The following is a 25,699-nucleotide window of genomic DNA, read 5'->3' as shown; positions in this document are numbered from 1 at the left end:
ATGACAGGCTGAGTCAACCCCCTGGTGTATTAATTCAGTGGCCCAACGGGGCTTGAACTCAGGACCTTTTGGATCCTAAGCCACTGCCCTAACCACTGCGCCAACACCAGGCTCATATATATATATATATATATATATATATATATATATATATATATATATATATATATATATATATATATATATATATATATATATATATATATATTCAAGTTGCCCATTTGATTGGGCAGTTGCCCATATAATGATAGTTTTCGTTGCAAGTGACATCATAATATTATATCACAACACAAACAGGAAATGCATCCAATGATAATTATTGATGAAGAGAAAATTAGAAAATATCTCGCAAAAGCGTCAAACTTCAAATGCCCAAGCCTGGATGGGATTCCCCACGTCTGGCTAAAGCAATGACATGCTCTTCACCCTCACTACACTTGAGCATTTAACAAACTCATACAAGAGGAACAGCCGATGGATGAATGATTCATAGAAGGCAACACTTTTTCAATTCTGAAATTTGAGGAAACCCATTCACCCAACATATCAAAAACATGTGGAGTGTGATGTGCTCTCCCCAGATCTCCCCAGACAACAGATTTCAACACATTTCGTCCGGACGATATCCCATCCTCAAAACCAAAATAATATTTCGATGATATACTTTAATTAGTAGGTGAGAGTAGATTGTGGAAAATCGTATCATATAATGCATGAAATTGCTCCAAGCTCCTAATTTGAAAACTATAGTACTTATAAAAGCGATGTATACAGCGATTCGTAGCTATGATGAACAGGCAATCGATATGAGTGAGGAAAGTGAAAAAAAAACTTTATCGCAAAGAAATCGTTGTGGCCTGTTCCAAGTCGAGCCAAGGTTGAGCAGGCCAAAAAACATGGCGGCTTCAGACCCCAGTGAGTTTACCCAGGAAAAGCCTTTAGACCCAGAGAGCGAGGTGCCTGAGGATCGCCTGATGAAAGATATAATTAAATAACGCTGTTAATTATCTTCACAAGGGGTGTTTTAATGAACCCAAAAACCCAATTTTGACTCTTGCACTTCCTTGGAGTTTTGTAAGTATGCATGCAAAGTTTCAGGCTGCTAGGTTTTATAGTTTTGGAGTTATGGAGGAGACTCACACACTGACACACAACCACACACACACAGCCTTTTATTCGTGTAGATGTATACTGCATATACACACATACATATATATTGGGTGACCTGATCAAGATCGGGTCATTTAGACTTTTGTAAACCATCAAGAAGATTGATGTTTAAATTGCTCCAGCAAAAATTAACCTGCGATTGCACCACAGCAATGATGGGCTAAATGGCCTCATTTCCTTGTTTGAGGTCATACAGGATCATGCGACGACTACTCACAACCATGGCGACTGTGGACCATTTTTATATTAATTTCCCTTCTTCATACGAAATAATAATATGAAACGCATTTGGTTTGATTCCCAACAAATAATTAACCTTCACATGTGATGCGGAAAGGCTGAGGCGTAAGCCAAGGTCGCCCTTTCTCCCTGCTGAGAAGACGCTCAATCGGCGAGAGCGGTTATGTTCTTGTTTTAACATCGATTTGCATTAAGAATTGCAATTTTTTTAATTGCGACTTTGACATAGCATTTGGTACAATAATGTGGTGCAGAAAATTTTGGGGCAATTGACACACGGGGTATGGAATTGCATAAAACTCAAAGAACAGGCTTCACACAGAAGCAACTCGCTTTTCAAAGAAACAAATCGATATTCGTACATTTTATGCTCTACCATTATCAGGACATTGACATGTTTTGTTTCAATGGTGTGGGATTTTTAAATAACAAAAACGTGTTTAAAAATCATTCTATGATTCCAGAAGTGTCAGTTTGTGTGTTTGTTTTACTTGTATGCACTTCTGATGGAATGAGTTGAAAACTGGTTGTTGTACTCAGGGAGTGCCCAGGAAGGTCTAATGTAGTAAAAAATATGCAACATGTTCTTTTGACGCATACCTATATTTGGGCAGTGTATAGGCAACTGACAGCTGTGTATATGCAAACCCTCCCCCCCCCAAAAAAAAACCCCCCACGTTATGTGCATGAAGCAAAAACATTTGTACTGCTTATCTCCCCCACCTGGAGGCGGTGCTGCATGATACATGTTTACATGGAGAATTTGTGTTCCCGACTCCCTCACCCCCACGGATTCAATGCCCACCCCCAACCTCAACACCCACTCCTGAAGACCACCGGCAAAGATAAAAACACCGTTATACATTAATAGGGGTCATGCTGATCATATGTGGTAAGTCTGGATGCAATTGGCCCAGAACTTTAGGAGGAGCAGCATGACAAACGAACACACAAACACCGGTCCATGAATTATCGTAAGGATGTAAATATGTATAGTGTAGTGCCGCTCCCGGAGGGATTGGGCATTTCACATCACACTAAAATGCACTAATTCTGGGGGAATTTACCATTCGGTAATTCTCAGGGAATTAACCAATCTTTAATTCTGGGGGAATTAACCCGTCCGTAATTCTGCAGGTATTAACCCGTACATCAGGACGATTCTTCACTTGTGATCTAAAATGGCTTCTTGCATGCAGACTATTGTGCAAGAGGACAATACATTTAACATTTCTGAAACCAAAAAAAAGTTTTGTATCACTGACAACTTCCCATCCTGGTGAATAAAAATGTCCCCCAAAAAGCGACTACTATAATATACGCACGCAATCAGCAGTGACTCCTTTGTCAATAAGAATAGAAATGAAGTTGCATTTTCATTCTCAAAGTCTTCTCACACAAATATCTTTAAAAAAAAAAACACACACTCACACACACCTGTTTGGAGTTGAACACACCAGTGAATGTTAATGTTTTCAGGTTATGAATATTGTGGACGATTTACTATGAACTCACCTCCAGCCTAGCCCTGTCCACATCCTTGGGTAGTTTGCTGCGAATCCGGTTGGTAATGATCAGAGCTTCATAAGGATATTTCTGTATCAAACAAAATACATGATTTATCAATAAATGGTATCTTCATGACAGCTGTTCACCACCATATCAGATCATCCCCGATCCAAAACCATCTCTTCTACCCCCATAAACCCACCCCAAGCCAACCTCTTTCCAAATTTCCAGCTTTTCCATCCTGAGAGTTTGCTTCTGTATCCATCTTGTCCAACTTGTGTGTTCTCCCATACCCCCTCATTCTTCCCACATCCAAGTCCATATTTTGTCCAAGTCTCCCTCTACTTTGTCCCTCAACCCTGCTGTCCGTGTGTTTCCCCGATCTCTTTATGCTACTCCTTTCATTTTGTTATGCCCTGATCCATTCTATGTTCTAGCACCTCCACAATCCTCGACTTTGTATCCAATTTCTATTTTTATCTTCAAACTCTGAGATCCATAACAATTGCCTATCAAAAATAATGTACTCATTGAAGAACAATGAGTGTTAATTAGGATAGAAGTGATTACTGATTTAAAAAAAAATCATTTTCATCGATTAAAGTAAGTCGTTTTCATCTCGCAATCAAAGTCTGTGAATAGTACAAACGGACTCTTGTTATAATTCGAGAGTACATCGAACATGATACCCCACAGAGTGGGTATATACTTCAATTTTAATAAAATAATGATTTTTTAAGATCATTAAAAACAAAAAAACCGCAAGTTTAGCACCACTGAAGCAGTCTCATACATCACTCTTATACACTGTAATAAGACGACGTCGAGTCGTGGTTCAGGAGATTTTGTTCTCCTCCTCTCCTCTTCCCTTTACATGGGGTGAGGTCCAATGGCACCAAGCTTCTGCCCTGCCTAGACCACGATACTCCTCCACTTCGCTATGTCCTCAGCCAACTCACACCACTCTCCAACCATGACATCCCTTCATGATATCCCTCCTCACACAATTTTCCCATCTCGACTGTGGTCTGCCTCTTTTCGACCTACCTTGCTCCCTCAACCTATCTGCTTTCTTTGCCATTCTCTCTTCCCCCATATGCACCAAGTATCCAGCCAACCTCAGCCTCCATTTCACCAATCTCCCCATCAAGCTCATCTGCACACCAATCTTCTCCCATGGTTCATCCATCCTAGTTCTATCCACCCTCTTCACTCCCACAATCCTTCTGACCGTGTTGTTCTCACAAATCTGCAGCCTCTGTTGTTGTCTCTCTGTCAATGTCCCCATTTCCAGTCCGTTACACATCACATCAGAATCTTCCCTTTTAATTTTATTGATATCTTTCTGTCTGCCATTAATCCCTCTATGCTCTTCCACACATTCACACCCATCTCTCTTGGGACAGTGCCATAGGCCTTCTCCAGGTCCACAAATCTCAATGCCATCTCACCTTGCACCTCCAACCTCTTCTATACCAGCTATCTCAGTGTGAACATCCCATCCGTCATCCCCCTACCCCTTCTAAACCCCTGCTGATCTTCTCCGATCTCCATCTCCACATTCTTATCCTCCCATTCAGAATCCTCTTCAGCACCTTCATGTCACTTCGCAGCATAATGCCCCCGTACTTCCCCGGATCTTGAACATCGCCCTTCCCCAACCATTATCGACAGAATTAACCCTGTCCTCCAATCCTCCGGAACTGAACCCTTTATCATACGTACATTCAAGAGCCTCTTTGTCCAACTGACTCCAACCTCTCCCGCTGCAATTGTCATCTCTGTAAACACTTAATCAATGCCTAACATTCTTCCCTTCTTCATACTCCTCAATGAGGCTTTATTGATAACTCTCAAACATAGCATCAATCGGTATTGTACATCACCATATTGGCAGCCTCTTTCTTCACCTCGATACTGCACCCTCTCCCATGCCATGGTGTCTCATGCTATATATCAATATATAGCATGGTTCTTGGAAGAATTATGAAGGCGGTTTGTGTTCTACAATGTTCAACCATATAATTTAATTTAAATGAAGGTTTAAAGAGGTTTAAAGGCGTATAAATAAATTAATTTCGAATTTTACCGCCGTTTACCGAGTGTCTATTACATCACCCTCTCTAACATGTTACATCAGTTAATCATACTTGTTGTTTGTGTCCTTTGTGGTGTCCTTAAAAACAGTAAGTTTCCTGTTTGGAAGGATTTCCAATTTTGTTTGACAGTTAGGTGGACAGACAATAAAAATATGATCTCACTCTTCTCTGCGCTTGCGCAATCGGTTCAAAGCCAAAGGATGTTAAAACGGCAAACTTGTCTTCCTATTCATGTTCCGATTCATGTTTGAAATGTAACATTCAATTTAAATAAGTTGTTCCTCGATTATACACTGACCATGATAAACTGATAAGACAGACAGACAGATGGACGGTCGGATGGACACGAACCAATTGCTTAACCCTGCGTTTCAATTTGCATGTACAGGGTAAAAACTATAAAATACTGACAATTTTTATTTGGTATCTCAGATATTAAAGAATGTCAGATTATAAAGAGCACAGACCAACAAAAGCAGTGTTATATCAGTTAAAGATAGACATGCAATGAATCATAAAAGCCAATCAAGAGCACTCATGCAAGCCTCAATGAAATCCCTCTGCCTACCTTCATATCATTCATGCAAGGCAGAGAGAGCCCCTTCACCTTGCGGTCAGCATGTGAGTCAGTTGTATGCATATACTAAGAACAAAAATGTGATGTATGCACCCAGCCCCACAACAGGAATGAAGATGGATAATATCGGGTAAGTAAATGTAAAAACGATAGGTATGGGTTACATGAAATGGTGAAGAAAGTACAGTGCATGAATAGAGTTTTGAACATGTCCGTGAGCAGCAATATATGCAATAAGCAAGAAAAGTGCATGCATTAAATATACTGTTGCTTTTTCAAGGCCATTTATGTGTCGAGAAAGATGAACTATACATACCTTAAACTCTGGAGGAAGGAAATAAGGGAAGAAGACAGAAAAACAAGTTATAATCATCTTACAAATAAGTTTTAGTCATTTATAAAGTAAATGAAAAATAAACATTCAATAAAGTAGTTGATTTGCCATAAAGCCATCTCGGTTGGCTTCCATTGGGAGAACATTTTTACTTCATTGCCCCCCAGGCTCAGAGGATGTGTTTGTCTAAACTCGAAAGTAAAGTCCAGTGTTGTCTCATGTATTTGTGCGTGTGTGTGTGTGTGTGTGTGTGTGTGTGTGTGTGTGTGTGTGTGTGTGTGTGTGTGTGTGTGTGTGTGCGCATATGTGTGTGATTTATGTTTCCCCTCCATGAGCCTTAGATCCTTTAGAAAAAAGTACCATCCCAGACCTCAAGGAAAATTCTAATCACGAAGCAAGTCATTGCTCTTCCTCCCCAGCTAGCACCGTTGTCAGATTGACGTTCGGCCAATACCGCTGTTGGCCCAACAAAATTTTGTCAATTGTTCAAACATTGGCCCAATGTTGGCCAATATCCCATCGTTTTTAAACTGGGACAATGGCCAACACTTGGACAATGCCATCTGGCTGACATTGGAAAATTGACAGCTTTTACTGACATTAGATAAAAGTCAGGAATCCTCTTGTGACAATTCCAACCTATGCGAACGTTGAACTGCCATCGGTGTGCTGGCTGGGTCTGGATTCTCAGTTCACAGGCTGTGCCACATCAGTCAGGTTTTCCCCACTTACAATCCTCAAAATAGGCCCCCATGCCTTAGCAAAACGAGTTTAATTGACTGTGGATTAAAATGAAACATTATCAAGTAAACTGAAAATTTTGCTTCGAAATTCAATGAAACAATTATACAAAACCTATTTACTTCCAACTTTATGGTTTTAAAATAAACTCAATTTCACTGTTGGCTTCTCCAACAAGGATAACGAGAACGATAATGGAGGAGAATTTTTCTGCTTCTCAGCTGCTTAGCTCTCCAAATAAACAACGAACGTTTGTAAACCTTTTTCACATATGAGACGAGAATGTTTCAGTCTATATACGATAATCTAAGTGAAATACAGTTGAACTCTCGGGAAAATATGTGCGAGAACCAAATTTCTGCTCTTTGGGCAAGTCCTCTCCATATTGATTCAGGATTCAAAGGGTTCTTGTTTTTCATTTAATTTCATTGCAGGCATTGCAGTCTCAGAAAAAACATGGAGTAATTACAATGACTTGCTTTTACATTGACTTTCAGATGAGTACTCAAGAAGATTATTTTCAGAAAATAATGTGGCCGTTTTCACACACACAAATGAAAGCCCTATGCACATTAAAGGTACATTAATCATGACCTGTTATATTGCCATGTACACATGCCATACTGAATGAATTGGGACACTAATAGTTTAACAAATGAATGAAAATGTTTACACACTGGGTTTTGTCCCCTTGGTGAGTCGACATTAACCTCTTGCTGACAATCTACCAAATGCAAAACAATATACACACCTTGCAAGAAAATATATCTGGGTAAAAAGTTTTCTGAAAGCCGCCTTACCTCGAGTACCCCAATAGTCACTAAAACCAGAAGATCCATAAGGAACAAAGTCCATTGACTGGTGCTGCAATAAGGACAAAAACATGTAAGTGGGTCCATTAAATAATATGGAATGATTATAAATACAGTAGTATGAGACTCAGGAATTAAAAAAACTGTAGCACAAGGATGATTCTCGTGAAAATAACACTTTTGCACGCTTTGAAGGAACATATGCACTTGTTTAGTATTTGTTTCATATTTCAAAAAGGAAGGGATTGTTCTTCAGTTAGACTTTTCACTGATATGCGACAGCCCTCCATGACATGGTATTCACTCTTCTATTTTCACGGTGTCTCCTGTGATACGTGACATCATATTTTCTGCATCTGGTGTCCCCAAAATAAAAAGCGCAGTGTGTTGACTGGTTTATCAAGACAAAATCAGCTACACAGGTTCACCGAAACTTCAGGATGACCTTTGGAAGGCAGACACCATCGAGAAAAAGGATTTGTGAGTGGCACAAAAAGTTTATGGAGACTGGTAGCATCCTGCAGAGGGAGTGGGCATGCAGGCAGGTCAATAACGAGTGGTTAGGATGTTGAACACATTCGTGAGTCATTCAATCGCAGTCCCCTTTAGTCAATTCGGATCCGGATTATGATATTAGACAAATCTTGACAATAAAACTTTGAGAAATGTGTCGTTGTATCCCATTTCATTATTTTTTTTGATTACGCTTTGAATTTGGAAAGGTAATTATTTTTTTTTGTCACCCGAGATAATATTTATAATTACAGTTGTAGAATTGTATATTTTTCCCCCTTTATTCCTCCAGTCTAACAAATGCATCAAAAGGGTTTACTGTTAAAATGCATGACCGTAGATCACAATAAATATTATGTGGAGAGAATAATTTGCAATTTCTGAAAAATAAACTCGACAAACAAATTTTAGACGAACAAAATTCATATTCATCGAGAAGCAAAACCATACTAAGAAAACACCATTTTGGCCCTAATATTTTGAAAAATTTGCCCTCATGTTTTGGAGGAAATTACCTCCCAACCCCAACCCCTCGAGCACTTCGTTCTTTATGAACACCTACGACCGGAATTGGAACTTCAACATAAATTAGTGTTTATCCAGGTCCCTCCATATTTGTCGATTTGGGTTCCTCCTGATACTCTGATGCTGTACTTGGTGAGTTATTTGATCATCCTCACCCGATTTGTTGTTTCGGTCACATTACACATATGTAATAGGATTTGTAAGTAACAGCTTCACTTCTCCATGAGTGAAGGCCCACTGGGCCAGTTACTTTGAGCGGTTATACCAGGCTGATCCCCCAGCTGTCGAGTTTGACGTCAAGGGTGTTACAATCCCTGTTGCTGACCCTCAAATCAACTGTGGTCCACCTTCGCTTGTGGAAACACGGGCTGCGGTGGACCGGTTGAAATGGGGCAAAGCTCCAGGGATCTGTGGCATCCATGCTGAACTTCTCAAGGCTGGTGGAAATGCTGCACTCGCGTCGTTGCATGCAGTTTTGTGCTCTGCCTGGAACACAGGCATCATCCCAACTGATTGGAAGAGAGGCCTTGTTGTTCCTCTCTGGAAAGGGAAGGGTGATCGCGAAGACTGCAACAACTACCGAGGGGTGACGCTGCTCTCAGTGCCGGGCAAGGTCTTTGCTCCGATAATTCTTGATAGGGTTCACCACCATGTGCTTGAGCACCAGTGTCCAGAGCAGTCAGGCTTTACACCAAAGAGGTCAACGATTGACCGTATCCTTGCTCTTCGTGTCCTCACCGAACGCAGACGAGAGTTTCGGCAGGGGCTGCTTGCAGCCTATGTTGATCTCTGTAAAGCATTCGATTCAGTGAATCAGGATGTCCTCTGGAGGATTCTTGGTCTTCGTGGGGTGCCACCAAAACTGATCAATCTGATGTCTGAACTCTACTCTGGTACTGAGAGTGCTGTGAAGTGTGGTGGTACCATCTCTGACTTATTTCCAGTTGTTACTGGAGTTCGTCAGGGGTGTGTATTGGCCCCCACACTTTTGAGCACTTGTATGGACTGGATTTTAGGGAGGATGTCAGAGAGATCAAGCTGCGGCGCATCGTTTGGGAATGTCAAGATCTCGGACCTTGATTTTGCAGATGATGCAGTCATCTTTGCGGAGACTTTAGACTTTTCAGGGCCCTCAAGGTGCTGAATGAGGAGTCGGAGCCGCTGGGATTACGGGTTTCTTGGGTCAAAACTAAGATCTAGGCTTTCGGTGACATCTTGGATGCTGCTCTCCTGTCTGTGTCTGTTTGTGGTGAGGATGTTGAGGTCGTGGAGAGATTCACTTACCTTGGCAGTGATATTCATGTCTCTGCTGGCTGTGAGTCAGAGGTCAATAGACGTCTGGGTCGGGCCTGGGGAGTCATGGATTCACTGGATCATGGGGTGTGGTGCTGCCGGTACCTCTGCGGGAGGACGAAAGTCCGAGTCTTCAGGTCCTTGGTACTTCCAGTCTTGCTCTATGGATGCGAGACTTGGACTCTGACCAAGGATCTGAGACGGACACTTAATTCCTTTGGTACCAGGTCTCTTCGGAGAATCCTTGGCTGTCGCTGGTCGGATTTTGTGTCCAACGAGTGGTTGCTGAGAGAGACTCGGATGAGATTTGTTACCTGCATAGTCCGTGAGCGTCAGTTGCGGCTGTATGGACATGTGGCTCGTTTTCCTGACTCTGATCCTGCTCACCAGATTCTCTCAGCGGGGGAGTCTCGTGAGTGGAGGAGGCCAGTGGGCTGACCACGTGCCTCGTGGTTGCAGCAGGTTGACCGGCATCTCAAGGAGATGGGGATGGGCCTGGCATCTGCCTGGGGGATGGCCAGACGGAGGCCCCTGGAATACCGGCGGAAAGTGGACGCAGCGACGTGCTGTTCTGGCATATGCTCCCATACCTGACCTGACCTCACCCGATGACACGTTCCTGAATTATTCATCTTCTATCGACAACTTCATCAGAGTTTTAGAGATTTTCATTTAATTCACAGCCACCAACAACTATCGTTTGTTAAATCAAGGTTTTTGGAATTAATCAGAACCCAAGATGTCTCACATCTGAATATTTGAACAAGATGAAGACAGATATATTTATATTTTGATGGATATAATGATCGAAAGGCCAAAATAATTAAAATGTATGTATGCATACATGTGCACCTATGGCTATTATCCAAACAATAACAGTTAACACCTCTCCAAAATAAGCGTACACAACTTGATGGAAGATATTTGAGTATAGTAAACCCCTCTCTTGGCATAATTCGCCATTTTCTGATGGAACTGAGCTGAAACACTGTTAGAATGTGAGACTTTGATTGGTCATGAAGCAATATATGCTAAAGATCACAAACTGACACAGGATATAACATTGTTTTTCAATGGGCAGTGCAGTACTAGGAAGTGGCTTATGACAGATGGAACAAGTGGGAAGTGAATCAACAGAGAAAGAGAAAGACAGACAGTCTGGACTTTGTCAGAGGGACATAAACATGTGAGCCGATTGTCAACTTTCACCTGTAGTTACTGATACCGTAATTAATGGACAGAGAAAGCTGTTTGATAAGGTTACAAAAGTTTGTTATTTGAAATGGAACCATGTGACTTAATTTTTCAAAAGATGGCGCAGATAAGTGTAATCAAAGGTGGCAATACATTTGTTAATCATGTCTATTTTAGCAAGTTTTAGAGGTGTACATAAATACAGGAAGAACAAGGGAGTTGTATTAATGAGTTCATTCCAGAGTTGGCAAAGCCTTAAAAGCATCGGCATAAACTTTGATAGAAGTTGGAAGTTCAAGTGATAAGCCATTTTATTTCATTTCCTTGTACGTCCTCATCCTTTCAGTAATGTCGTTACATATTTTATTTAAAAACAGTACGAAGAGAATGGAGATATAAAACTTTACTCTATCCCTGATATTTAAAGTAGCTTGGAGCGTCTTACCCTGTAAAGTCCATTGGAGCCATAGTTAGGAAGTGATGCAGTTTTTGAGGCATCTATGAAGGGGGGAGGTGAAGGGAAAGAAATGTTTCTTCAAAAATGGTATTTCAGCTTGGAGTAATTGTAATAAAGTAGTCTGTTATGTTATGGTATCCAAATGTAGTAATAAACTCTGCACCACAACAAACAGAAGACATGATTGTTGTTGATGCCATGTATTTACGTGACATGAAATTCCAGGGATGAGGTGAAACTTCCGACAGGGATAAATTCTGACTAATTGCATGGCCATTTCATTGTGACCTAATTATGTAATGCTGTGTTGTGGCAAAGGTTTTCACGCACAGAAAAAATGTTCAACGAACAATTTTGATTCCAGGTATGTCCGTCCATCTCTGTCAGCAATCACTACATTGTACTGTCGTCGCATTGACCGGAGGAGCATTCGCATCTGAGCCTGGAGAATGACATTCCACACCTGAAGAAATCCCGTTCCAGCCCATTGAGGATCTGTGGCTGTCTTTCCAAGGATGGAACGTGCCGATCAATGACAACCCAGAGATGTTCAAATGCATTTGAATTGATGAGATGGCAGGCCAGGGTGTCATGACATTAACATTGGCTTTATTTTTGTATGCATGGTCGATACTCATGGAAGAGCTACAGCAGAGTGGAAGCGGAAAAAAATGGAAAGGGGGAAATGCCAACAGCAAAGTGAAAGTGAAAGTGACATCTTGGGGGAGGGTGAGAAGGACACATGGGGGTGAACAAGCTACACACAAGCTGAATGAAGCACAGCAAGAAGAGGAAGGGGAGAGCGATGATGAAACAGATAAGCAACAAACCAACTGACAACTAACAAATGGAAAGAAGTGATGGAGAGGGGGAAAAAAATCACATAACCTGGTAAAGGGGAGTGCTTGGGAATGGGGTCACTTGGGGAGAAAGGAGATCATGGGTATGGTTGGGGGATGACCTGAGGTTGTGGTGAACAGCTGTCTTGAAGCCCTAAAGGGAAGAATGGGACTGAACAGACTGGGGAAGTTGATTCCACAGGTAAGAGAAGAGGAACAAATGAGTGGAGGTGAGCAGTGAGCTCAGATTTTTGGAGTTTAACAAGAAGATCTGGGAAGGCAAGAGCAAACCACCCAATAATACTCTTGTCAAGAAACTGCTTTGGTACAAGAAAAGGGATCCTGGCCGACTATGTGCACCCTGCAGAAACCTAGGAGGGACAGAGCCAAGAGGGTGCAAGACCAAAAGAAGGTGGCATAATACAGAAGGGTCACCAATTTGTCTGTGATGCAAAAGTAACAGGTTTAGGCTCTCAGCTTAATCATTGGAGATCCCAATGATTTTGAAGGTCTTGCTCTACTCGGCATTAAGGAGAAGGTATGAGTCAGGGGTGTCAGTCAAAGTGGAAAGAGGCTGCTGACTGATGGATGAGAGATGATATGACAGAGGGTGGCATAATCAGCAAAGAGATAAGAAGGATTTTCCAGGTAATCAGAAATATCATTAATGAAGATGAGACTGGGCCCAATACACCTCCCAATACAAAGTGCCTTGAGTCACTCTAGCCTTTACAGGGAGAGGAGATGAGAGTATTTTGCTGAGAGCTACATGTTGACTATGGCAGTGGAGGAAGTCAGTGATCCATGAGAGGAGGGGGCCATGGATACCCTAAGTAGAGAGTTTGGAGATCAAGGTGGGGTGCCAGGCTGTATGAAGTGTTCAAGGTATGTCCGGAGAGACAGCCCTGACCGAATGGCCCAATGAGTAGGCAAAAATATGATAACACATACTCAATGCCTACGTGTCCATCGGATATGCTGTGACCACTGCAAGAGTGCTTGGATGTGTTGTGGTGCATGTCTTGGACACGAAAGATGAAGACAGCATGGACCCTGTATCACGGAGATGCCTCAAGATGGTGTTGACACTTATCCTGCGAGGTCCAGGGAGTGTGTTTGCAGTACTCTGGACAGTATGAAGCCAATTGCTTGTCACGTGCATGTATCAGTCCTAAGTGAGAGATATATCTCGTTGATACAGTAGCTAGCAGCACCAACGCTTAACCAACCAACCAACCAAACAACAAAGAGACTGCTTAAGCAGCACCAACGCTCTGCACAGAGTATGGTCCCAATATCCTCCCAGTGGCTGGATAACATCTTCTGAAGTCGTAAACAGTTCCTCTTCTCATGTTAAAGAGCATTACAACATGGTTCATAGAAGACCCATTAGTCTTCCACTAGCATTGTTGGACCCTGCTTAAAGGTGTCCTGTGATTTAATTCCTCTCATTTTCTGACAGACATGACCTTGTGATGGATTGTTGAAGAATGTAATCAGTGTGTTCTTTTTGATCCTCAAGGCGGCGTCTCGGAAAGATTTTCGAATTTGCTCAGAATGCTTTGTGTCACCTCTAAAAGCCTTCGGGTGCATGAGTTGCATGTGCTGAACGATTTTTGCAAGAGGCAATTACATTACATGGAAAATTTCAATCTAGTGCTTTGCATGTCCCCCATGCCGAGAAGACACTTGGAATGAACATTGGAACTGTCCTTGAACAATTACATGATCAATGCTACATTTTTTTTTTCTTAAACAGCAACTCAAAATACTTACAGGAGCTCATTGAGCTGTCATAGCGCCGTTCATAAGGTGAGCCACGGTCACTCGTTGGACTTCGAGCTGCCAACATGGGCATGTCTTCTTCAAGTTTGCCTGCCTCTTTCGCCATCTCCTCCTTCAGCAGCAGTTTGCCCAAGCCTGATTGCATCTGTTCACAAACAAGTCATATAGTGGTCACAAACAAGGAGTCAAACAATAGTGACTTACATTGTGCAAGATAAATGTGGAAAAGATGACAGACCCTGCTTATCTCCTGCTCTTGGGCCAGGCGTCGTTTCTGCTTCTCATCGTCATCGTCCAGAGGGGTGGTGGAGGTTGAGCGACGCCTTTGATTTGTTCCTGCCATGCACCACAACAACACTCCTCACTAAAAATCTTGAACAACACAGTAGTATAACCCATCATACACAATACACACAAAACACACCAATACACACCTCAGTCATTGTAATGCTTTTGGTAAACTGAATTAAAAACATCAAATCAAAGGTTTGTAGATGTATAAAATTAATGTTTTTGTAAATTATGGATAGAGGCCGCCATGTTTGCTGAGGTCAGTGAAACATCAAAATGAAATGAAGGTAATAATACAAACTAATTACATGATGCTAGTGTTGTAACTATGAGTTACCTTTTTCTGTACAGGTGAGATGATAGTATATCTCTTTGGCTGATATGTTCAGAGCTGCGTGGTGATGTGCTCAGCTTTCAAAATTGGATCTGATTAAAATTTCCATCTGAGCAATGATCGCAGTATGCACTTCATCATGAAACATCCATCTTCTTCTTATTCTTCTCTTCCCTTCATAAGAGGTGAGGTCGAATGGTATCAAGCTTCTGCTCTGCCTAGAACATGATATTCCTGCACTTCCCTCTGTCTTCAGCCAATTCTTTCTACCCTCAAACCACCCCACCTTATTGATATCCCTCCTCACACAATCTTCCCATCTCAAACGCAGCCCATATCTTCCTCCTACCTTGCTCCCTCAAACTATCCCTTTTATTTTCCATTCTGTCTTCCTCCACACTAAGTTTGCATCCCACTTCAGCTAGCTATTTACCAATCTCCCCATAAATCTCATCTAAACACCAATCTCCTCCCTTAATTCATCCATCCTCCTTCTATCCACCCTCTTCACTCCAGCAACCCTCCTGATTCAGTTGTTCTTGCAGACATGCAGCCTCTGGTGTCATCCGGGCATGGATCCATGATTTTAGGTTGGGGGGGTGAGGGTGGGTGGAGGGGGTCTCAAAAAATTTACATTGCACTGAAAAATATAGTTTTGCCGAGCAGAGTGAGGGTGACATTTTTTCCAACAAAATTTTTTTTTCTAAAGACTTCTAAATATAGACAAAGAAAGCTTGAATACATTTGAAAAGAAGTACTCTGTCCTCATATCTAATGTTCTCATATCTTTGTCATAATCTGTCCTCATATCTGTCCACAATTATCCCTGTCCTCGTATCTTTGTCATAATCTGTCCTCATATCTGTCCACAATTATCCCTGTCCTCGTATCTAATGAAACAACTTTTGCTCAAAACTCAACATTAATTTTAATTGTTGTCTCATCATAAAAATCCAAACGAATGAAAAGCAGATGTGGGCATATAATGAAACAAATGACATATTGATCAAAACAAATCAATGTCTCTAACGCATTGAACCAAGTCTGATGTGGAAGTGACCTTCAGAATTAGGGTTTTGCCATCAGCTGAACATTTCCCTTCATCAGCTCGACTATGTGAATCGTTTATAACAAAATTTTCTTCTCCAACACATTTGATACCGATTGTATACCCTGGAGAATTTCCCATGGTCAAAAAGCATGTTCTTGAGTCTTGAAAATACAGCCTGAGTGCCAAATTCAAACAGAATGACAGGGACTCTGGATTATCTGATATTTGGAATACCATTCCACTTCTTGGTTCATGAATGGTTAGGAGAGAAGAAGCATCTCCAATGACAAATTATTCCGATAATTCGTTAATCATCAAGTATCCACCATGGGAACAAACTGACTGGTACAAATCAGTTCCATGTTGAATGCTGCGGTCAACATCAGCTGTGGTCGAAAGGATATCGGGTGATCCCACATTCAGAGACAACATCTTCAGTTATACACACCTTAACACATATGAAAAAAAACGATCCCTTTTGACGGGAGGGTTGAGCTTTTAGAGGGGCGGTATGCTACCCCTGGATCGTGGTAGGTGTGCCCCCCCCCCACCCTGGATCCGCCCCTGTTAGCTCTCTGTCAGTGCCACTGTCTCCAGACTATAAAGGTCAGCAGGCATTACATAAAACACTAGAACATTCCCTTTCAATTTCCTTGATTTTTTTGTCATCTTCCAGGCATGGATTTTGACATCAATTTGATCAATTTCCTTGATGTCAAATCCTCCGCCCTCCTCCATTCATTCACACCCACAGGTATCCTCATCAGCTTCTCTGCCTCCAAACTGCCATCCCAGGTCACTGTTCCCCCAAATACTCAAACCTATTTTCCTGCCTGATCTCCTTCCCCTCTAACTTGATTTTAATTTCCTTTCTCTGCTGCCTGACCCACATCACCTCGTCTTATTCATACTCACCTTCAGTCCGTCCTTCCCGAATGCCTGCTTCCACTCCACTCCCTCAGTACCTCCTGCATCTCCCGCTTACTCTCCGCAACAACAGCTGGATTGTCTGCATACAACATCTTCCCCAGAATATCCTTCATGTTTACTCTTCTATTTACCAGCTCCATCACCAAGATAAACATGACCCTGTCTCAAACCGGTATTTATGCTGAACACCTCTGACATCCTTGGAACAACCAAAACACTCTTCCCTTTGTTTCCTCGTATATACCTTCCGCCAACCTAACTTATCTTTTTGGCAAACCCATCCATCTCAGTGTCGCCATCACCATCTCTCTTGGGACGATGCCACAGGCCATTTCAAGATACACAAGTCGTAATGCCACTTCACCTTGCATCTCCAAACTCTTCTCCACAAACTGTCTCAGTGTGAACATCCCATCTATCATCCCCCTCCCCTTTCTAACACTCTGTTGTTTTTCCCCTATCCACACTCTTTATCCTCCCATCCAGAATCCACTCCCATACGTTCATGACATGACTTAGGAGCATAATTCCTCTCTCCCATCCTGGATCTTGTGCATGGCCATTCCTCTTCCATGATGGCACAATTATCCCTGTCCTCAAATCCTACTCAATCAAACCCTCTCTCATATCCATTCAAGACCCTGTTTGTCCAACTGACTGCAATTTCTCCTGCTGAAATTAACATCTCTTCTCATCCTCTTTAATGCTGTCTGCACCTCCTTCTCTATGATCTCCACTAATTCCACTATCCCTTCTGCACAACACATTAGCTCCAGTTAAATGGTACTTCCGCCATGGTTCACAGCATCTTTAAATAGCTGTCCCATACCATGTATATATTAAATATAATATCTCCTGCCATGAAGGAATATAAGGCACGGCCCAAGGCCGATTGTGGTTGTTTTCATAACTGAGAATTAACCTCACCCAGGCTGCAACTTTCTTGCAATCTGCTGCCACAACAGCCCTCAATTATGACAGGAATATAAAATTTTGGCAGGGTTCCAGCACACAATGGCCTATGTTTTTTTTTAAGCTATGATGTGATCGGTAACATCCACCAGCATATCGTTGCCTTACAATCAAAAGGTTCTGTGTGACAACTGAAGCATTGTTCGAACCTTTTCATTCTAAGGCGATGATATGCTGACAGGCGGGGCAGCTAACAGCCCCTTTGAAGGATAGTCTATTCATCGATGTCATGCCCTGCCTGCAGGGTTTCAGGATGACAGTTTATATTCGGGAGATGAATCAAATCCAGACTTGACAGTTTAAAGTCAAGTCAGGTACCTCTGAACTATCCTGCAAGCCCACATTAAATAGCCAATGATATGATTTGCAAGACCCAATATCCTGTGCCAAGAATATACTGAGCAAATAATTTAATATTCTGCCTCGCTGGGGCCATTTTCGTGGCATACGTCAGTTTCATTTTGTACCGTGAAACACCCAGAATTATGAGCCTGAAACATCGCATCAAATTAGATGTTGTTCATAAATTGAATTGAGGAAAATTGAAAATAAGATGGTAATGGAAACCCCCAAAAAATTATTATTTTTGCTGCACTCTGCACCATAATTGCTATTGAGTGAGGGATCCTAACAAGAGAAATTATTACTCTGTTCTTTAGCCAGTAGGACATGAGCCTGTAACCAGACTTGGACAAATGAAACACATAAAGATTTTATGATTAACTTTTCAACTTGGCCTGCTCGGTGTTCCTACGTAAATGTCCATGGGTAATGAAGCTGGGATATCAGGTTCAAATATAATAATCCACGTCTATTTGTCCATTATCTCATATAATTTCCTTGGAATTCATGGTAAAACACACTGATGTATTTGACTGTCTTGGTCCCACATGTGATTTATGCACAAGCTCAACAAAGAGCTTTATATTATTGGAGAAGATAACATTCTGAGAAAGATAATCTACTCAATTTCAAATTTTTTTATAACGTTAAAATACTTCGTTTTTCTCATGTATATTTTGACAGATGTAATTATTAAATAAAAATTGCACTAATGTGTTAATGAAAAGAATCGATTATGTCGAACTGTTACATTCAAGGAATAAAAAAGTAAAAATAAGATAAAACAAAAACACTTGAATGGACAAACACAAATCTTAATTCAAGAAAGATAAATGGCTCCACTCAACAGTGCCAATGCCAAACAGTAAAAATGGGAGTGTTCAACAGTCAATTAAAGTTGTAAAGGTTTGCATCAACATCAGTCTTTACATAATGAGTAAAAAAAAGAGAGCTAGGACAAGATAAACCGAACACATGTTTTTACAGATGAGGAACAACATGAACAGCAAAGGAGTAAACATCTATACCAATAAATGTTAATGTGTGTGTGTCTCCTCCATAACTCCAAAACCATGAAACCTATCAGACGAAAACTTTGCATGCATATGAAGGGAACTCCAATGAAGTGCAGGAGTGAAAATTGGGTGTTTCGGTTGATTAAAACACCCCCTTTGAAGATAATTAACGGCCATATTTAATTATATCCTTCATCGGGTGATCCTTGGCCACCACACTCTCTGGGGTCTTAAGGCGTATCCTGGGTTACCTTGCTGGGGTCTGAAGCCGCCATGTTTTTTGGCCTGCTCAGCTATGCCTTGACTTGGAACAGGCCACAACGGTTGATTCACGATAAAGTTTTATTTCACTTTCCTCACTCATATTATTGAATGCCTGTTAATCATAGCTACGAATCGCTGGAAACATTGAAATGCTTATAAACGTTCAGAGATGCCAGCATTCATGGCTTTATTTCATTTCCGCACATGGCATAACCTTGAGAATCTCTTAAACTAAGCCGAATTACAAAATTTAAGCTCCAGAATTGAACTTAGCAGTAGTTCCAACTTCAAAAAGTGTTAATTTGTCCAATTAGGACATATTTGATATTTTGGGCATCTCCGGGAGAGTGTGTGCTTGATATGACGGTTCGAAGATTGCCATCGCTTGCTAATCAGGCCGTTTCTTATCAACAATTTCGTTGGTGTGCTTAAGCCACTTGGTGAGTGCTCTCCAATATTTGCACTGTCACTGAATACTGCACATTGATCGACTTGAACAATGTTCAAGAGGCACTCACCTGCGTTTGGCCCCTGCATTGTTCAGTGGTGTATTGGACAATGGCTGACTCGCTGAAAATATGTAAGTTCCACTTTTTGTATGCTATTCTTTCATTATACGACCAATCACTTTGGCATAAATAATAATAAAATAAATGAAACGTTTTATTAACATCACAGCAGGATAGTCGAGAGGTGTGCATGCTCGTTCTATGCTGTGTAGCCTGGGTTCGAATCCTGACCCAACTATAAACTGCCAACCCAGTGTTTCACAGGAAGGGTGATTCATCAATGTATGTGCCTGTAAAACTGGACATCACATCTGCAGGAATTCTCCCCCTCTCCTCCCCTCCCCCCTTCCCATATCTCTCCACTCACCCTCTCTCACCCCTCTCCCTCTCCCACCCCTCTCCCTATCCCACCCTCTCTGTCTCTGTCTCAACACCCCCACCTCTCTCTCTCTCTCTCTCTCTCTCTCTCTCTCTCTCTCTCTCTCTCTCTCTCTCTCTCTCTCTCTCTCTCTCTCTCTCTCTCTCTCTCTCTCACCCTTCTTCCTCTCTCTGTCTCTTTATAACTGTCTCTTTAATAAATATATTTATTTATTTAATGGCCACAATCATTCCCACCTTCTTGTGGGATATGCCAGGGATCCAATTATTATTTCATGAACTGGCTGGCCCAGCCTGACAATCAAATAAGTAGATTAAAGCAGGAATTTGTAATTTGTACAGGGTGTTGGAAATAACTGGTCTACTCTTCGCAAAGGACACAATAGGATCTTTAACATGCAGAAACTATGATGCTGGCAGATGGAACACCTAGTTTAACATCCATTAAGCAGACAGTACACACACACACACACACACACACACACACACACACACACACACACACACACACACACACACACACACACACACACACACACACACACACACACACACACACACACACGAATTGCCCTGCCTGCGAAACATCAGGACGACAGTTTATAGCTGGGTTGAGCTTCAAACGAAGGCTAGACAGCTCAGAGTTGATTGTGCACACCTCTAGACTATCCTGCTAGCCAAGGAAAATCAAGAAATAATGAACACAAAAAGTAAATAAATCATAATAGGCAGCAAAAGACAAATGCATTTTATGGATTGCACATATCATTAGCATTTTACCAGTTAACCGCTCACATTAATGATTCACCACTCAACGAATCAATGATAGATGATTGAGAGAATTCATGATCGGAATTGAGTCCTGGTACCTAATGCAGCAGCAGAAGGTGGGCAGGGCCAGTGCTCAGTTTCAATCTTGGCAGGAAGGGCAGGGTCTGGAGCTTGGGCCGCTGGAAACTTAGCTGATTGAATGATGTCTTCGCTTGTCTTGCGCTTAGCAGCTAGGGCTGTTGGGTCTACAGTAGAGAATGAGGAAAAGCAAATTCAAAACTGATCATTCAAACCTCTTGCACAAAAGCCAAAGTTTATGATCAATTAAAAAATTATCACCATTGATCTTTTCTTTTAAATTTGAACACAAATGTATTACATGTTTCATGAAACGTCAGATTATATGGGAAATATTGATCATTGGCAAAATGAGCAATTCAATGCATTTTCCTGACACAGTAAAAGTCGTTTGACAGAACTTGTACATGAATATTTTAATCAGTATTCTACACGTGCACATTCAGGAATAGCATTCCCATTGTAAAAGCATTGGTGTGCAAATTAGTTAGCAGATCTGTTTCAAAAAGCCAAATATTTTTCACCTGATTATGGTTGTACATAAATCAATCAATTTGATCTCCCATTGGAAATTCAAAACCACAGCCGTTATCGACCAGAAACGGTCTTATGTTAAAAATGGTCAACCTTGTCTTCCGGAAAAAAAGAACGGATACCAATTTATTTTTCAAGGTCCAACCTTTTGACAAGTACATTAAGTTTTACATCTTCTGTAAAGGACAGTGTGTTGGGGATGCAAACAAAGTATGTTCACATCTGATTTGATTCCATTGAAAAGGAAAACGCCTGTCAACAGCAACAACAGCAACAACAACAGCAACAACAACAGCAACAACACAATGACAACTAGAAAGCATCTCAAAATGCAAAGCCCATCCACATCCGCTTGGTACTCGAACTAAACTTGATGAAAACGACGGTTAAAAAAAAATTGTACGTTTTATTAATTTGTGCTCTCCACAAGCTCATAAGAAAGGTTTGTTAAATATTTGATGACAAAAGCTCAATTGGTAAAAATGTTATGGCTTGGACAGATGCATTTAATCTGAACGGAAAATAAATAAAAACATGGAAGCAATTTTAAAAAAAAACAACTGGGAGTTTCGCGCTCGACGCACTGAGGACGGGCTGAGAAGGTCCATTTCTACTCACTGGGACCTTTCCCATTGACATTTTGACCCATTTATCAATTAGACTTCTCCATTTTTTCATAATAAGAGTTTGTTGAAAATTTTATGACAAAAGTTCAAATGATTAAAAAAAATTTAAAGCCTGGATTGACACACACAGAAGCGAATGCAAAACCCCGGCTGGCTCCTGCTTCGCGGGGCGCGGAGGTAGACCTCTCTCTGCTCGGGGGATGGGCTCATAATACTACAAATAATATGGATTTTTCAGGTAAATAAGCTCGCTTTTTGTCTTTTTGATTTACTATTACAACCATTCAAGTGAAGAATATTCTCTTCTAAAATTAGTGATGTTATTTTCAGCTCCAACTCAATATGGACAAATTAAACAGATAGTTGACTTTTAGAACTCATCACAGTAAAGAAACAACTCAAAGTACTTACTTAGAAAATAATGCAGGCCATAGTGTCATGTTATATGTGATAATGGGAAATAGGGAGCGGGGGTGAGGAAATGGGGATGTAATAAAGAAAACAAAGCAAAGTAATCAATAAGAGAAAAAAAAAAACATTGAAATGAGTTTAAAAATGATACAAAAATCAAATGCATCAACTGCAACAAAATGGAAAGGAAAATGATGTTATCGAGGAAAGCAAGCCAAATAATATTGAACAAGCATGTCAAATGGATGTAAAATTGGTGGGGAGGGGGAGATGCAACAGAACAAAAGGAACCGTAGGGAGGAGGGAGACAAACAGCAGAGTTGAAGGACGAAATAGAGGGAGACTTGGACAAATAATGGGTGTGTGGAGGAATGAGGGTAAGAGAGGATGCAAGGGGTGGACAAGAAGGATATGGAAGCAAACTTAGTTAAACTACGGAAGGAAAAACTGACAATTTGGAAGGAAGGAGGTGTAGGTTAAACAAGGGTTGAAACTATCTTGGATTTGGCTCGGGGATGAGCTGAGATGGTGGTGAACAGCTGTCATGAAGACCAGGAAGGAGGAATGAGATTGCAGAAAACATGGAAGTTCATTCCACAGGTGGGGAAAAAAGAGCAACGAATGAGTGGAAGTGATCAGTCAATTTGATTTTTGGAGTTTTACCAGAAGGGTTTGATCATCGACCACATGCGCCCTGCAGATACCTGTGGGGGGAAGAGGGGGGGGGGGAGGAACAAAGCACAGAAAGAAAAGAGAACCAGAAAGGAGGAAGGAAAGACAGAGAGACCACTGACCCATCTGCGATGGAAGGTATTAGGCCCATAGACTCAGCTTTATTACGGGAGATTCCAATAATCTTGAAGAGCTTGGTTTCCATGGCGTCAAGCTGAGCAAGGTGTGAGGGAGGGGCATCAGACCAGAGGGGATGAAGCCGTGGATGAAGGCATTGTAGGTGGATAGGTATCCCAAGGAAGGACTTTGTATGATGCAGGGTGCCTGAGTGACAACTGGCTTTGGAGACCAACTTAAAATGTGGTTTGCCAAACAAAGATCATGGCTGACAGCAAGACCCGGAAGTTTGAGTGACTGAACGTCACAAAGATGATTGTTGAGAAAGTAAATGGGAGGTTTGCTAGACAGTCCTTTCAGGGAGAGAGAGAGTGAGGGTGGGAGGGAGATTGAGAGGGAGAGAGAGAGAGAGAGAAAGAAGGAGAAAGAGGTTGAGGTTGAATGTCAAGATCGAAAAACATATTCCAAGTGTTTGACCAGCTTGTGATTTTTTTCAAGGTCTGAAGAGAGGGAGGAGGGTGCAGCCTGCCTGTCTGAAGGATGTGGGTGGAAACATTGGCAAATATAAAGGGGATTTTCCAGTGAATCAAAGAGATCATTGATGAAGATTTGGATTAGGACTATGTCCAAAACCCTGCCTTGGGGCACTCCAGCTTTAACAGAGGAAGGAGATGAAAGGATTCCATTGAGAGCCACACTGGCTATGGAAGTAGAGGAACCAGGTTTTGGAGGAGGGTGTGACAAGTTTGAAAGTCCATTCTTAAGGTTGGACAGATGTTGCTTTCTGGCTCCCTGAGAGTGGACAAACACTTGTTGAGGGTTTTGCGGAATGATCTGAGATTGCCTTTGATTTTGTTTGCTTCTGGGAAGAGAAGGCAAGTTGTTTCAGAGCATCTGCCTCACCACAAGATTTAGTGTCCTGTTCCATGGCGGTGAGAAGGGGAGGAAAACTGAATACGAGATGAGATAAATTGGTAGAGAAGAGAGAGGAGGTTTCTGTGGAAGAATTCCCAGGCTGAGTTAATATCAGGGACAGTAGATATAGGAGACCAGTCTTGAAATGAGATGGCTGCTTACAATTCCTGCCAGTCTGCCTGAGTGAACTGCCAGACTCGTCGGCACTGAAGCAGTTCTCTGAATACCTATGTTATTGTCTCTCACAAGGATATGATCAGGTGAAGTAAATGGAGCAGAGGAAGAGCAGGATACATTTGTGGGAAAGTTAGTCATCAGCAAGTCTGGAAGGGAGGATTTGCCTCTAGGGATATCTCGTGGGAGAAATCTAGGTCAGGGAGTTCACATATTGAATTAGTCCCATAGAGTCACAGAAGTCCTTTGCAAAAGTGGCATGGCTTGTGAGAGAGGTTCCACCACACAGGCAATTTGCATTGTGGCAATTGAAATTGCCACATTGAGGAAGAGAGAGATGGGATGAGTGGTTAAAAGTTGGTCCATGTTGTTTGAGAAAGAGAATTAGATGGAGTTGTCACTGTTTGGAGGGCAGTAAAACACTGACAAACAAGAGGTGGGAGCAGAGGGGAAGTCATAGCCAAAGGTACTACTGGATTTGGGAGGTGTAAGATCAGCAGAAGAGCAGTGAGAAATTGAGTTCTTGATGTCATCTGCAACTCCACCATGGGGGCTTGGTTCAGGTCTATCGAATCGGAGGAGACGGTAGAGCTGGGAAGAGACACCGAGGAGTCAGGGACCTCCTGTGGAAGGAAGGAGTCTGTTAAACAGGTGATGTCTAGTTTATGAATTGTGCCCTGGATGGAGTGATTTGTCAGGTTGAAGCAGATGTCTTGGATGTTGAAGTCCTGGGATGGTGCAGGATGGGAGTGGGGTGGTGGGTGTGGAGTGAGGAGAGGAGGAAGCTGTGAGAGGGTGGATTGAGGAGGGAGGCAGAAAGGGGAGACATTAAGCTTTGAGTGGGTTGGGTTGGGTGAGGGGGATTGTGGAAAGAGGGGACATGAAGTGGAGGGATGCTGAAGAAGGGGACACATAGAAGAGGTGAGGTTTAAAGGACATGGGCTTGTAGGAGACGTTGGGGTCAGGAGGGAGGGGATGGGGGTACTGACACCTTTCAGGGAAGTGAAGGGAATTTAATTGTTGTGACAGACCTCTGCAAACTGGACTTCTCAAGACTCACAAAATGGACAAACAGAGATAAAGATCATGGGAGGAGAGGTAAGAATTTTTGTCCAAGACATGGAGAAAGGTGGTGCTGTATGTGTGGGAGGAGGGTTGGTGGACCAAGCGCATAGCTGACAAACAGTTTTGAAAAATAATATTTGTGAAGAAGACGAGGAAATTTG

The 25,699-nt window shown here is 41.9% G+C and overlaps 1 protein-coding gene across 8 annotated transcripts in view; it reads right to left on the bottom strand.

The window, feature by feature from the left end:
• The window catches only part of LOC147015434 (actin-binding LIM protein 1-like), a 283,326-nt gene that overhangs the window by 7,239 nt on the left and 250,388 nt on the right, over positions 1-25,699 (bottom strand). For 2 of the 8 annotated variants that reach the window (XM_085850180.1, XM_085850184.1), the window contains exons 15-20: positions 21,045-21,191; positions 14,327-14,424; positions 14,080-14,233; positions 11,453-11,505; positions 7,471-7,534; positions 5,626-5,919 (exon numbers count right to left, since the gene is read on the bottom strand). In XM_085850180.1, the coding sequence (XP_085706306.1) occupies positions 5,756-5,919; positions 7,471-7,534; positions 11,453-11,505; positions 14,080-14,233; positions 14,327-14,424; positions 21,045-21,191 (680 nt within the window). In that variant the 3' untranslated portion in view covers positions 5,626-5,755. Of the gene's footprint in view, positions 1-2,925; positions 3,007-5,622; positions 5,920-7,470; positions 7,535-11,452; positions 11,506-14,079; positions 14,234-14,326; positions 14,425-21,044; positions 21,192-25,699 lie in introns of those variants that run through there. The other 6 variants (XM_085850185.1, XM_085850182.1, XM_085850179.1 and 3 more) reach the window with 6 other exon arrangements.

Source organism: Eptatretus burgeri, chromosome 12 (assembly GCF_056783735.1).
Source record: "Eptatretus burgeri isolate ZD-2024b chromosome 12, Ebu_testis_v1, whole genome shotgun sequence".
In the NCBI taxonomy this organism is placed as follows: domain Eukaryota; kingdom Metazoa; phylum Chordata; class Myxini; order Myxiniformes; family Myxinidae; genus Eptatretus; species Eptatretus burgeri.
This window is presented reverse-complemented; position numbering and strand designations above follow the sequence as displayed.